This window comes from Podarcis raffonei, chromosome 12 (genome assembly GCF_027172205.1).
Source record: "Podarcis raffonei isolate rPodRaf1 chromosome 12, rPodRaf1.pri, whole genome shotgun sequence".
Lineage (NCBI taxonomy): Eukaryota > Metazoa > Chordata > Lepidosauria > Squamata > Lacertidae > Podarcis > Podarcis raffonei.
In genome coordinates this window covers 29,676,174-29,691,541 of record NC_070613.1, presented here as the reverse complement: position 1 = coordinate 29,691,541, position 15,368 = coordinate 29,676,174, and the positions used below count along the sequence as shown (strand labels likewise).

Below are 15,368 nucleotides of genomic sequence, written 5' to 3'. Positions count from 1 at the left end.
CACGTGTATTGCTCAACTACCCTCATCATATAACCACATTTTATTTTTATTTCATGCAGTGTGTTGTTGTCTGTCCAAAGTCACATGTACTGTGTGGCTCTCCACTAACATATCAACAGTATGGAGCCACTTCCAGGGGGTTGCATGTTCAAAGGGCTTCCCTGACACTGATTGCATGTGAGGATCAGGGCAACCTGGATCTTTTAGTGGCATGGGCCATATGTCAGAAACTACCAGATGGGCCTGTTTCTGGGCACCGATATAAAGAGCAGCATGGACAATGTGAGAGCATTCCCTACATGCATTCTACACATGAAGCTTCAGGGTGTGTATGGTTTTTTCCTTAGTAAAGGTAAAGGTATCCCTGATTAGGTCTAGTCGTGGACGACTCTGAGGTTGCGGCGCTCATCTCGCTTTATTGGCCAAGGGAGCCAGCGTATAGCTTCCGGGTCATGTGGCCAGCATGACTAAGCCACTTCTGGCGAACCAGAGCAGTGCACGGAAACGCCGTTTACCTTCCCACTGGAGCGGTACCTATTTATCTACTTGCACTTTGATGTGCTTTCGAACTTCTAGGTTGGCAGGGGCAGGGACCGAACAACGGGAGCTCACCCCATCGGGGGGATTCGAACCCCCGACCTTCTGATCGGCAAGCCCTAGATATTGGAGGTGCATCAAAACTCCAGGGAGAAGCAGTGGAGGGATGAAAAGAAAAGACAGGAGACTCATAGATCTACCCATGCTGCCCTTTAAAATCCCATCTCCTCTACTTTATTGGAAACTGGTAATAACCTTACTCTCTGATGCACAGGTCTACCACCACCTCATTAACCTGCCCATCAAGTTTCCATCTAACCTATCCATGGGGTTCTAGCTAACTTGTTCATGGAGTTGTTCTGTTGATAAATAAGATAGGAATTGTACACTTCTTTCTGCATTGAAAAGTAATCGCCATTACATATGATAAAGAATCTGGTCTGGATGGAGCAACTTTTGTGACTGAAGGTGCCACCACCATCTATGTATCATCTGCCTGTCAGCACTATTGTAAACCACCATCTACAGAGTGCATATTGAAACTCGAATTCAAGTGTTTTATTTTTTTTATGTACATTTCAATTGTTTTCACCTGGAAACAAAAGATCTAAATACAGACAGATTGTAAATGTTGTAAGTTGTATAGCTTTCAACAATACTTTAGCTGAATAAATGCTTTGTACATAATTCTGTCATCTTAAATGGAGTTTACAGCTACATTGATAAAATGAATTCCTCATTTCCTTGTTTTTAACCAATAACAAGCAGAGAGACAATTACAAGTTAATATTAATAAGCAGCTCAAATAACACAGGTTAAACTATGTACAATACAAACCATTCATACAAATGAAGACTAGGATATTGTTTGTTTGTTTGTTTGTTTGTTACAATATTGTGTTATAAAGATAAGATGGACACTTACAACTTACATGTTACCTATCAGGCATTCTCCTTCCTATATGGGAATTGGAGAGTATCCCAGTTGAGTGAGGACCACCAAACTACAAAATCGTAACTTTCTGTTCACATGTAAATTCCAAATGTTTGCTCATCTTTATTAGTTCAACAGGCTCCCTTCACCAAAAAAGGCCCACCTAACACCACCTTGAATGTGCCCACTGGGTGCTGAATAAAAGTCAATATACTTTGTTGTGTTCATATAAAGAGGAATACTGAGCTCTAAACACACACATTTCCCACCCAACCCCTGTTTTAACAAGCATTTTACTCCTACAATATTATTTACCAGTACAGCTACTCCAAGTGATAGGATGTATGAATGGGGATTATTGATTATAATGTATTCAGGACCATAAAAGAAGATTTCCATAACAGTCTGTGGAGAAACAAAAACAAAACATCCTCTGTCTAGTTAATCCTTTTTGCTCGATGATAGGTTATCCTGAAACATCATATATCAGACAATGAATGCCCTCTTAACAGGAATCTCGATAGATCTGCAAGCTGCAAAGAGGGAGAAGGAGAAAGACAAAGAGAGAGAGAGAGAAATTGTGTGTGGTATTATTTAAAATCCACAGTGATTTACAACTGGACTGATATACATGGAACTGACTGGGCAGAAATGACATTAGGCTGGTTTCCGCTAAGATATTTGCAGCCAGTTGACATCAGCAGCAGTGTGTAGACACATTCCAGGCAAGAGATGTGGCCTTCTTCTTTGAGGTAACAGCCCTGTCATGTGACCTCTTTCGTATTTTTCCCCATATTTTTGTTTAAAATTAGCGTTATTTTATTTGTGTATTTATTTATTTACTCCACAGGGTCCAGTCTCAGAGGCGCGGCCCACTTCAACCTGAAGGGAAGTAAGGCGTGTCACTGTGGTAGTTGTAATCGGGACACACCTTCTGTACTAGTTTATAATCTGTACTATAAAAGGAAATGTAAATACAGATTACTTTAAACGGTTTGGAGCAGAGCCAGGAGACGTGACTTTGGGTCTGCTCCTGATAACATGTTTTTGAAGGGTCGTAGTTGCAGAGGGTGTTCTTGGTGGCTTTGTCGACCTTCTCGTACTCAATGCGGCAGTTAAAGGACTTGGAATCTTTGGCATCAATCACTGTCTGTTGTGCCAAGTCAAACTCCACAATTTTAGTCGGGGGCACCAAGCTCACAGATACATTCCCTTGGCCAGTGGAATTATGCCTGAAGTAAACGCTAAACGTCCCATTGCCATGATCCACTATTTTCCCAGTTATCAACAGGTTTAACTTGACTGTCTTGATGTTGGAATGAAAATCGCCCCAGCCAAACATTTTCTTAAACTTCCCAGTCTTGACAATGGGCCGTCTCTTTGCTCTGGGGCGAGGCTCTTGAAGGTCTGTGGAGTTCCTCAGCCATTCCCAGAGATCTTGCTCGGAATATGTTTCTGGGGCATCATACCGCAGGCTCAAATCCGTATCGTTCTCTTTGCCATGGAAAGTCTGTGATAGCAGCCGGCTGATGGATAAGTCTTTGCTACTCTCTGTCCATATGTGCTTTAGCGTGGATTTGGAACCACCTGATTTTAGAAGTTCTGATTTTCCACCACTGGTTAGATTTGCGCATGTGACCTGAAAGTAAGATAAAGGAAAATATACGTTTAGGTAGGGATATGTGTTTAAGTGCTATGTAGGTCTCAAAAAAGAATGCAATGCATTTTTCCCTTTATGCATTTCTTCTACGTGGGATACATTCACACACACTACTGGTCTTTCCAAATCCATCTTGAGAAAGCTTGCAGCTTTCTTTTCTTCAGGCCAATCATCTCCTTACCCTCTTTAAAACGCTTTAGCAAAGCCTTCACCTGACTTCCCTCAGTTCACCCCACAACTCATTGGCCCAGTTTAGACAACAATATTGTAATCCGCTGCTTAGATCACAGGTAACTCACAGGCGTGAATTGTGTTCCACCTGAAGGATCACCTGTGATATAAACCATAATACAGAACCCTTAGGTTATCATCTGAATTGGGTGTTTGTCAAGTCCTTGACCTCACCTTGCCTATGAAAGGTAGATTGAAATCCTTTTGGGTAGAGATTAATGCTGGGTGCTCTTTGTTCTGTGCTGATTCTGGGACAGTATCCATGCTAACTAAAGGTCATATAGTCTGTATTAGCAGAATTTATAAATAAATTTGTTATTTGTAAAGGTTTTACTCTTTTTTTCCCCTTCTCACTTAGGTCCAGAAAAAAACATGCTTGCCACAATAACATCTGAAAGAGGAAGCAAATCAACACCTGAACCCACAAGAAGAAGAAAATTATTTTATTCAGGTCATGAAAGATGCAGTCCTCATACTAAGGCAATTCATTCACAGCACCACAGCTCAACTGTTACTTCCAAAAATTTCACAGTGGCTCAGTATAATATTAATCATTGTTTTTAGGAATCAGAAACCGATGCTACAGAGTGAGCCTGTACATTCAAAGGACCTGGGGAATTGGGAAGGTGTCATCATTGGAGTTTTGAGTTGAAATCCCCTCCTGTTATCTTAAGGACAAAAGAACATATGAATCAGGCCATCTAGGGATGAGGGAGAAATTCCATTCAGTTCACATTTAAAGATAAACCTACCTAATTTGCACTTCCCCAAAGAATATGTGAACCGAAACAACCAGCCTTCAAACCACAGCGCTTCTTTGAATTTTGCAGTGCAATTCTCCAGCCAAATAAGGCACAGAAAAATGCATATCCAAATGTGAAATTTGCCTTAAAATGCATATATTATTTTTGTAAAATAACACATAAAAATAGTATGGGAAATTGCATATAAAGATTAATTTTCATGATGACTTTTTTAAAGACAGTTCAGAAACTTGCTGTCCCCTCTTGCACCTCCCCACAATAAGCATGCAGAGACACACTGCCTACAATCTGTTGTTGTTGTTGTTGTTGTTGTTGTTGTTGTTGTTGTTATATATCACACCCATCTGGCTGGGTTGCCCCAGTCACTCTGGATGGCTTCCAACACATACAGTATATAAGAAGAGTTTGGATTTGATATCCCGCTTTATCACTACCCGAAGGAGTCTCAAAGCGGCTAACAATCTCCTTTCCCTTCCTTCCCCCACAACAAACACTCTGTGAGGTGAGTGAGGCTGAGAGACTTCAGAGAAGTGTGACTGGCCCTAGGTCACCCAGCAGCTGCATGTGAAGGAGCGGAGACAACCCGGTTCCCCAGATTACGAGACTACCGCTCTTAACCACTACACCACACTGGCTCTTTATTAAACATAATAAAGCATAAAACATTAAAAACTCCCCAGTACATCATAGTAAAAAGGTAACGGTAAAGGACCCCTGGACGGTTAAGTCCAGTCAAAGGCGACTATGGGGTTGTGGCACTCATCTCGATTCAGGCTGAGGGAGCCGGCATTTGTCCACAGACAGCTTTCCAGGTCATGTGGCCAGCATGACTAAACTGCTTCTGGTGCAACAGAACACCGTGACAGAAACCAGAGTGCATGGAAACCCCGTTTTCCTTCCGGCCGCAGTGGTACCTATTTATCTACTTGCACTGGCATGCTTTCGAACTGCAGGAGTTCAGACATAGCAACAGGAGCTCACCCCATCACGGGGATTCAAACTGCCATCCTTCCAATCAGCAAGCCCAAGAGGCTCAGTGGTTTAGACCACAACGCCTCCTGCGTCATAGTCATCATTACTAGTAGAAATTGATCAGAACATAAGAAGAGCCGTGCTGGATCCAAACACAGCTCCTTCTAGTCTAGCACGTTGATCTGGCAGTGGGCCGCCAGATGCCCTTGGGAAGCCCACAAGCAAAGCCTGAGCACAATGGTACTTACTTGCCACTCTAACCAACTTCTCTCCACTAAAAGAAAAGGGGGGAAAAACCTGAAGATTCCTACTCTATGCAAATGCCAAGGCATTTTGGAAGCAGACAGGGAGCTCTTTCCCTTTTCTAGCATCCCCCAGTTTTTTAGCTGGCTGCTTCATTGAGAATTGCTTTACATCAGATTCCTCTTTCCCAAAGGGATACTCCACTGTGTGGACTCCCTCAAAATCTGTAATCCTTAAAATAAAATAAAGAAACACCTACAACCGTCCTAACTAAATATCCTTCCCAGCTGCTGAAGAGTGCAGGAAGATGGGAAGAGACAAATCTGGGTATGTTTGCCCCTGGGATGATTTAGCCAATTTCCTCTTCTTTTGAATTGCAGGGAAGATAAATACCGCCTAGCATTTGATAGCTGGTTTGTATCTGTGTTTGAGATCAGCACAGTGAGCGAGGAGAGAGGCTGTAATGAAATGCACTGATGGTGCACCAGTTAATGAAGCAGCAATGAAGATGTCACGGAGAGAGGGGGGAAGACTTAGAATATAATTCTTAAGAGGCATATTGGGAGCAAGAGCAAATTAGGAGGAAGGTGGCTTAAAAAGGGGAGAAAATGTGCCAATCTTGCTTGAATTTGTCAGCAGAATATGGACCTGGGCAGTTAACTAGCCTCTGTTCCCTATCCCATTTCCAGCAATTGTAAGGGAGGGGACACACCAGGGATTTCTGCTAGCCAGTGAATTCTGTCTCCGACCCACCCACCCCCAGCACATATTTGGTCTTTTGTCTTCAATCTCATTTCTAAGCCATCTGTTTGAATGTGTTGTGCACCGCAGGATTAAGCAACAAAGTCTCCTCTGTTCTAGGATGGAGTCCTAGCAAGCTAATTTTAACACTGGCTCGTTTTAGCTTTGTGGAAACAAGCTCCCAGTTATAAGATGAAGATTTTGAAAATGCTGTGACTGCAACTACACTTTCTGGTGGTATGCAATGGATCCCGCTGCAAAAAAACAGACCTCTTTCTCTTGCAACATTCAGGAATGTCAAAAGTGTGATGGGTTAGGGTTATATTGTTTTTAATTTGGATTGTGCCATCACTAGAGGAAAGGTTAGTGAGAGGGGGATTAGGGGGTCCATGTCTCTTCAGAGGCAGTTTTAGGGTAGCTTGACCAGTTCAGTTGCATTGGGTGCTGTGCTGCGGGGGGGGGGGCTCAAAAATGCTGTAGAACAGAGGGAGAGAAGCGGGGGACATGCCAAATTTTAGCATCACACAGGGCACTGCTGAAATTGAAGAGCCCCAAGTCAGTCACTAGTCTCTCTTTATTTTTCTTCTTCTATTTCATAAAGTGGCATTTTTATAATAATAATAATAATAATAATAATAATAATAATAATAATAATATCTTTATTGTCATTGCCCCCTCTCAGGGACAACGAAATTACTCGACTGCTCCATAAAAACACTAATTAAAACAATACAATATAGTACAGCAAGGAAGATTAGATGACTTTCAAAGTCCAGGCTTCCCATTCAGGGCTGAGATCGCTCTGGAGAAGAAGCTGTTCTTAAGACGGCTCGTTCTTGTCTTCATCGTCCTGTATCTCCGTCCCGACGGCAGGAGCTCGAAGAGACAGTGACCAGGATGCAATGGATCTTTTACTATGTCCAGTGCCTTCCTATGGCACCTTGTGGCATAAATGAATCTGCTGGTGAGTTTGCACCATGCTGACCTCACCACCGCCTCTTTCCTCCTTCTCTGCCTTCAAGTGAGCACCAGCAGGGAAACTGGTGAGTGGCAGAGCTCCACCACATCCTCTGCTTGGACTGTGATAATGCCTCTAACCTTTGCATAACTGCAGTGTAGCCTACTATACCAACATAATAATAATAATAATAATAAATTTTATTTATATCCCGCCCTCCCCAGCCGAAGCTGGGCTCAGGGCGGCTAACAACAATAAAACAATACAAAAATACAACACAAACAACACTCTAAAATCATTCATTATAAAATTAATTAAATTCAAGCCACTGGCCACCATTGGCTTGAATGGCCGAGGGAGGGAGTCAGGCTGTGCCCTGGCCAAAGGCCTGGCGGAACAGCTCTGTCTTGCAGGCCCTGCGGAAAGATGTCAAGTCCCGCAGGGCCCTAGTCTCTTGTGACAGAGTGTTCCACCAGGTCGGAGCCACAGCCGAAAAAGCCCTGGCTCTAGTTGAGGCCAGCCTAACTTCTCTGTGGCCTGGGACCTTCAAGATATTTTTATTTGAAGACCGTAAGTTTCTCTGTGGGGCATACCAGGAGAGGCGGTCCCGTAGGTACGAGGGTCCTAGGCCGTATAGGGCTTTAAAGGTTAAAACCAGCACCTTAAACCTGATCCTGTACTCCACCGGGAGCCAGTGCAGTTGATATAGCACCGGATGAATGTGATCTCGCAGCGAAGACCCCGTAAGGAGTCTCGCTGCAGCATTCTGCACCCGCTGGAGTTTCTGGGTCAGTCTTAAGGGCAGCCCCACGTAGAGCGAGTTACAATAATCCAGTCTGTGGATTATTGTGGATTATAAGAATCATGTCCATTACACTTGCCATGTACACCTCTGGACTTGTTCATCACTGCGGATGAACTGTGGATTATAAGAATCATGTCCATTACACTTGCCATGTACACCTCTGGACTTGTTCATCACTTCTTCTTCTTCTTCTTCTTCTTCTTCTTCTTCTTCTTCTTCTTCTTCTTCTTCTTCTCCAGCTTAGATCAGGCAGTACCCCCTCCCTGCTGGATTTCAAGTGCTCGACAAGAGACCTTTCTATTTCAGCAGACATTCACTAAGCCTGTCTACGGAATGCTGTTTTCACTTGGTGCTTTTTGTTTGTTTTGAAAACGTCATATCATTTTGATGGCTGGATCATTGTGTCGATCATTGTGCAAACCACTTTGCAACCATCTTGTGGTGGAAAAAAATGGCCTATACATATTGGGGGGGGGGCAAACAATTTCTGGTAATAACTGATTGCAAGGGCATTGTGCTTTGCCCATGATACAGCAGGCTGCGTGTAAGTCCCCCCTGAAGGCTGCCATTATTCACCGGGTGAGCCTCTATGAATGATTCAGGATCAGGGTGGCAGCCAGTTTCAAAAGCGTTTCCGAAAATAATTACTGAAACCAAGGTGATCTAGCAGCTCTTTCACTTGGTGACCCATGTTTCGTCAATAATGAAATATCGCTGCTCGATAGTCTGTTTTTCTGACCAGTGTTTCGACTGAGGCATAATTTGCCCAAGGGCATATTAAGAAGACAGAGTATATTTTCATGATTAGGGAATTGATCTGTCTGCCTCGTTTCCTTCAGCTTGAAGAGAACACCCCTGTCACCTGCTTTTAAAGGCTGGGGACATTTCTGCAGTGACACTTGACTTCATTAGATGTGTTTTTCATGAGTATTAGTCTCTTCCCAGAGACCCCTGAGGGGGACGCTCAGTCATTCATTTATGTCAAAGCCCATGAGGTGTTTTATACTCAAAGACATCCGTCATGTATACGAACTAGTGCCTACTAAAACTTCACAGGCTGAAAATTAGATTGGTTTGAAGGAAATCCAGAACGGCCCAGAATGCGTCTTGATTTCCTGCAGCCTTTCCAGGTTACTATAGAGCTGTATCATTACCGCCTTGGTTTGAGTCAGAATCCAAAAAGAAGAGAGCTGTCTCTTGCCAGCACATGCAGAGGAGCTTTTGTCTTCTTACATCAGAACAGAAGCTCCTCTGGCTAGATTGTTACATGACAAAGGTGTACTGAAGGATGGTGGGGAACTGGCAGACAAAAGCCAAATGAATGCTTCCCACTGCTCTTCACAGCAGATGATTCTGGAACAAGATCTACATCTAAAACATTGTTTCAAGGAGTGCATTTTAAAAGCTCAAAACAAATAGGATCTGCAGCATAATGTTACAGCATGAAGTGCTCTTGGTCATGCCATTTCATCCCCTGCTCCAGTTTTTTTATAAAAATAATTCCCCGCTCCCAAACAGCATCCTGTTTGCACTGAACATTTTCAGATCTCATTAAGCTGTTTCTTGGAGATCCTTCTTCCCTGTCTGGTTAGAATTTTTCTCCCCAAAATTAAGGTAAAGGAAAGGAAAGGAAAATAAAGTAAAGTAAAGTAGATTTTATTGTGCAGTTGTACCTTGGAAGTTGAATAGAGTCCGTTCAACTTCCAAAATGTTCAGAAACCAAAGTGTGGCTTCTGGTTGGCTGCAGGAAGCTCCTGCAGCCAATCGGAAGCTGCAGAAGCCCTGTCAGACATTCGGCTTCCAAAAATAGTTTGCAAACCGGAGCAGTCATTTCCAGGTTTGCGGTGTTCAGGAGCCAAACCTTTGAGAACTAAGCTGTTCGAAAACCAAGGTATGACTGTACTAGCCAAAAACCATGACAAAGCCATACAAATATGATTAAAAGAAAACACACAAACACATAGCCTCTGTATAAGCCATCAGAACCATATATTGCAAGGGAGACTAAATGGGGCACCCCCATGACTACATAAAGCACAGTGTATTTCTATCTGGACCTCCAAATCTCCCTTACAATTCACTGGAATTTTCTGCCCTCTTCCTGACCTTTCTTGCCACTGGCACAAAGAGGACCACATTATGGTTTGTTGCTCTTCTGCAAACCTCCATTTCCCCCCTAAGCCTGCTGACTCCTCCCTCTTGTGCTGCTGTTTTAGCTGTGGAAGGAACAGTCCCAAACACTGAACATAGAGACAATGATGATAAGCACAAATTTGACAAATATTAAAGCACCAGGATACACAGAAGTCACTCCCAGAGTTCCTAAAGAACTGAAATTGTTGAAGTGCTAAAATCCACCACAGAACCATGCAGGAGGTCTGGAAGTCATATAGCAAATCTTAATGCATCACGTAATTGACTACGATGGGATGTACTAAAGGAGACATCCCCAAACTCGGCCCTCCAGATGTTTTGGGACTACAACTCCCATCATCCCTAGCTAACAGGACCAGCGGTCAGGGATGATGGGAATTGTAGTCCCAAAACATCTGGAGGGCCAAGTTTGGGCATGCAGATCAGGAGGTCTTTTAAAAGAATTTGAAAAATCCCTAGAAGATAGGTTTATCCTCAGCCCTGTATACCTGACAAAGCATCTCCACCCCAGTCATCCAACCCAGACACTGAGATCCAGCTCCGAGGGCTGTCTAGCGGTTCCTTCAATGCAAGAAGTGAGGTTACAAGGAACCAGGCAGAAGGCCTTCTCAGTAGTCATACCCTCCCTGTAGAATGCCTTCCCATCAGATATCAAGGAGATAAATAACTATACAACCTTCAGAAGACATCTGAAGGTAGTTTTTAATGTTTAATGTTTTATTATATTTCTGTATGTGCAAGAATCCTCCCCGAGTGGTTGGGGCAACCCAATCCGATGGGGGGGGGCGGTTTACAAATCTTCTACAGGCCCCAGTTGTCCACATCTATTAGCCATGACGAGATAAACAGGGACTCTGCATTCCTATGCTGCATATATACTTTTAATCAGATATCCTACTGGGCAAAGACTATTACCTTCATAGGAACCAACTTGTAGGAGCCGAAGTCCCTTCACTCCCCATAAAATATTTGAGGGGGCCAGCTCCCCCCCCCCATGTTGATGGGCATTGCCATTCAAATTGTGTGTGTGCGTCGCACCACGTGATCGATTATGTGGGGCAGGACTTATCTGGCCCCTTCCCCCCAATATTTTGTTCAAGTTGGCACCCCCAATTAGCTTTATGTGATGTGGCACATGATGTGGGCATGTCCAGGGATATATTCTTTTTTGGTCTAAAGCTATTATCCATGTCAGTTTTGCATTTGTGAAATCATTAATATTTGCAGCTGTTCTTGTACTTTTAAATTATATTCCTGTAGTGTGATGATTAACAGCAGGACAACGAAAGTGGATTTTGCATGCATTTATGGTTGCTAAGAGACTTTGGGCCTGGAACGAACAATGCCCATCATCTATTACACAATGGTCTGAGGACCTCATAGTCCTGGCTACATTTGAACATATTTCAAACACATTAAATCTGTGTGGATGCCTATCTGGACATTTAGAGGGCTTGTATTAATTAATCTATTGCTTTTTGTAATTGTTTTTATTAAAGATTTTATTGGGTAACAAAAGGACATGCATCGTTTCTATTTTCAGGTCATAAAAGTCTTTTCTACAGATCAGTTATATTTGATGTGAGGCTTTAATGTTGTATACAGGGCTTATATTAATTTATAGGTTTAATGATTTTAATTTGATTTTAATTAATTTTATAATGAATGTTTTTAGAATGTTGGATTATTTTGATTGTTGTTAGCCGCCCTGAGCCCAGCTTCGGCGGCTGGGGAGGGTGGGATATAAATAAAATTTATTATTATTTATTATTATTATAATTTAAGATTTGTGTGCTAGTGCTCCTTATGTTCTTATTGTGGACTGATGTTGGATTTTCTTCTTATTATTACAGTACTATTATTTATAACTATTTTTATTTTATATTATTGACTTTAATTCTTTTCTCTTCTCTCTTTCCCCCTCTTCATTAAAGTATTATGCGTATACAGTGGTACCTTGGTTCCCAAACGGCTTAGTTGTCGAACATATCGGCTCCTGAATGCCGCAAACATGGAAGTAAGTGTTCCAGATTGCAAACGTTTTTCAGAAGCCGAACACCCAACATGGCTTCCACGGCTTCTGACTGAGTGCAGGAAGGTCCTGCAGCCAATCGAAAGCTGCACCTTGGTTTTCGAATGGTTTTGGGAGTCGAACAGACTCCTGGAATGGATTAAGTTTGAGAGCCAAGGTACCACGAGAGAGAGAGAGAGAGAGAGAGAGAGAGAGAGAGAGAAAGAAACAATGCAGGATTAGATGGTCTTTGGTTTCATCTAAGAAGGCAGTGGGACGCAGGTGGCGCTGTGAGTTAAACCACAGAGCCTAGGACTTGCCAATCAGAAGGTCAGGGGTCCCTTTACCTTTAAGAAGGCAGTCCTTCTAGGGTCACCAGCATAGAACCCACAGGCATGCATGTGATCATAGATGTCTTTCCTTGTGCCCACAAAGTCCCCTCTCCGACCCTTCTCTGCACTGAAATTAGTCTTGTTGTAGCCAATATGAGAGTTTGCAATCTGTGCTTATGGTGTGTGTGTGTGTGTGTGTGTGTGTGTGTGTGTGTGTGCCTGTTGCTCACAACAGTTTTCCTGGTTTGCAAATGGGCCCACAAACCCAATAAGGTTGGTGTGGGAACTGCGTTGCAGTTCTTCTGAAAGCTCCTTTCTTATTTTATTTCTTCTTTTTCTGTTAGTCGAGTCTATTATAATAGCTTGTCAGATAACAGAGTTACAGCATGCCTGATATGTCAAAGCATCTCACTTTACTTTCAACTTAGCGCACATTACACCATTAGGGTACCAGATAGGATGTGATCCAAATACTAAATGAGTTACGAGACTCAGAAGAGATATCCCAGAAGTGCTTTCTTGCAATGTTTAGCCTTCGAATTCTGGCAAGTGCACAGTCAGAACATGCCATAAATGGCAGCGATGCAAGCAAATTTATAAAGATTTGGAGGAGGATTGAAATGTTAACTGTATGAAATATCCGATTAACTCTTGCCCTCTGTTTCGCATTTTTAGAATGAATTTAAACTAAACTCCTGAAGCCCAGTGCCAATGTCGTCATTACACATCCCATCCCACCCCCCGCCTTTGGTAGATGATTATGACTTTTGAAAAAATCACAGCAGTTCCATTCTGCAGGGGATTAAAGTTTCCTGGAATAAATTAGAGTGGGTTAAAAATGTCCAACAGAGTTTTAAGGCCTCTGCATAATATAGGCATCACAGAGTTCTCTTCGCAATGAAATGAAACTCTAGCTAGGTAAATAACATTTGTCAAGGAACTGGTGTCCTGATTCTACACTCCTGTAAGCCCTCTTTTATTAATATTGCCTGTGCCATTTCCCGCGTATGTGCAGAAAAGAATATTAAATAATTCTAGAATTTGCCTGAAAGGCCACTGAGCAACATTTTAATCAAAATCTGCACTGCGTTCCACTTTACATATGCCACTGGTTTAAGATTCCCTTTTTCATATGAGCCGCAACCTATGTTATAATATAGACCTAGTCAAAAATAGTCATTCTGCTCAGAGTAAGAGACAACACACTGATGTTTTCTTTTAAAATATATGCTAAATTGTGACTACAAGATTATGAGTGATGGGTTTTAGGTTTGGTTTCATTGCAACAAGAACACATAAGGCCCAAGGATGCCAGATTGAGGCAAAATGTAACCAGAAATCCATGTGCTGTGGTGTAGCTTTTATTTGTTTCTTTGAAGATTTATACTCAGTTTTTACTTATTAAATAAACTCAGAAACAGCTTATATAGTAAGTCTACCCGACTCTCTTCCGGGCTGTAGTTAGACCCAAAGGAATGCATCACATGATGGTTCCAGAGAGGCAGAGGGCTTGCTCTTATTCACCTCTTTGGTTTTAATTAATTTTTCTATTGACATTTTTATTTCATAAAATTTATAGACTGCTTGATTGTAAAAAAAATAATAATATCAAAGTGGTTTACAAAGAGCTAAAACCATATTATCGGGGGAAATTGCAACACATTGAAACATACAGTAAGTTAAAATACTGAAACAGATTAAAATTTACACCAGCTTTTGTAAGCATCTGGGTAAGCTGGACTGAACAAGAATAGGAGGAGATGGATAAGGAAAAGAAGGCAACAAGATGCTCACTGTTTGGATGACTATATAAAACTCATCTGTTCACCCAAGTTTTTCATGGCATGTGATCCAGCTGCGTTGAGGCATTATGAACACAGTAACATAGGAAGCTGCCTTTTACAGAGTTAATCCATTGGTCCATCCAGCTCAGCATTGTCTACATTGATCCACTGATTTGTGATGTATTTTGTACTTGTTTTATGAATGTAATTTCATTTGTCGATTTTATCTATTCACCCGCTTTGGAAATTACACACACACACACACACACCGGTACACCTACATATCACTTGAAGTAATCAAAATGTTCTGGGTTTGTTCTGCAACAATTTTGTCAGGTGGTCTACCATGATCTTAGATTACTGAGGGCTCAAATAGTGATTTGCCTAAGGCTGTTCACTGGGTTCATGAAGCTAAACTGAGATGTGAAATGGAGGCTTTCAGCTTATAGCTCAAGCTCTTAACCAGGAAAGGCAAGACATGCAAATCAATCAGTACCGTACTTTTTTTGTGTATAAGACGAGGTGATTGGCTCGCCTCCTGCAGCCCCCTGCCAACTTGACCACCAGACCAAGAGACCTGCTGCCGAGAGCTACCTCAGCTATCTCTACTTGCACTTTTTCTCTCCCCCCTCAAACCCCCACCCCGTCCACGTGCTCTGCCTCAGCATCCTGCTTAGGAGCCTCCTGCCCACTGCTTATATGGAAAGGCAGCGGCAGCAGCCACTGAGGGGGGACAGCTTCTGCACCTTTCCGCCCCCACCACTTATTGTCCGGATTTTCACTTCTATTTTAGAATTTTGTTTGCTTAGTTTTGGGTTAAAAAAGAATAGGGGTCGTCCCATACATAGGGGCATCTTATACATGGAAAAATATGGTAACCAGGGCCGGATTTAGGTTTGATGAGGCCCTAAGCTACTGAAGGTAATGGGGCCCTATATGTCCAGCTATCCTTTGTCAACAACAAATTGTTGCTGTTTTTTGTGTTGAATATATGCTACATGGTAATTAAGAACAGATTAAGTTTGAGATTAGATTAAGTTTGAGATTAGGGACGCGGGTGGCGCTGTGGGTAAAAGCCTCAGCGCCTAGGGCTTGCCGATCGAAAGGTCGGCGGTTCGAATCCCCGCGGCGCGGTGTGCTCCCGCTGCTCGGTCCCAGCGCCTGCCAACCTAGCAGTTCGAAAGCACCCCCGGGTGCTAGTAGATAAATAGGGACCGCTTACCAGCGGGAAGGTAAACGGCGT

At 42.6% G+C, this 15,368-nt stretch overlaps 1 protein-coding gene across 3 annotated transcripts in view; it reads right to left on the bottom strand.

The window, feature by feature from the left end:
* Window positions 1-1,069: 1,069 nt before the first annotated feature.
* Window positions 1,070-15,368, bottom strand: part of NXPH1 (neurexophilin 1) — a 187,544-nt gene continuing 173,245 nt past the window's right edge. For all 3 annotated transcript variants that reach the window (XM_053409926.1, XM_053409925.1, XM_053409927.1), the window contains exon 3: window positions 1,070-3,109. In XM_053409926.1, coding sequence (XP_053265901.1) covers window positions 2,348-3,109 — 762 coding nt within the window. In that variant the 3' untranslated portion in view covers window positions 1,070-2,347. The remainder of the gene's footprint in view (window positions 3,110-15,368) is intronic.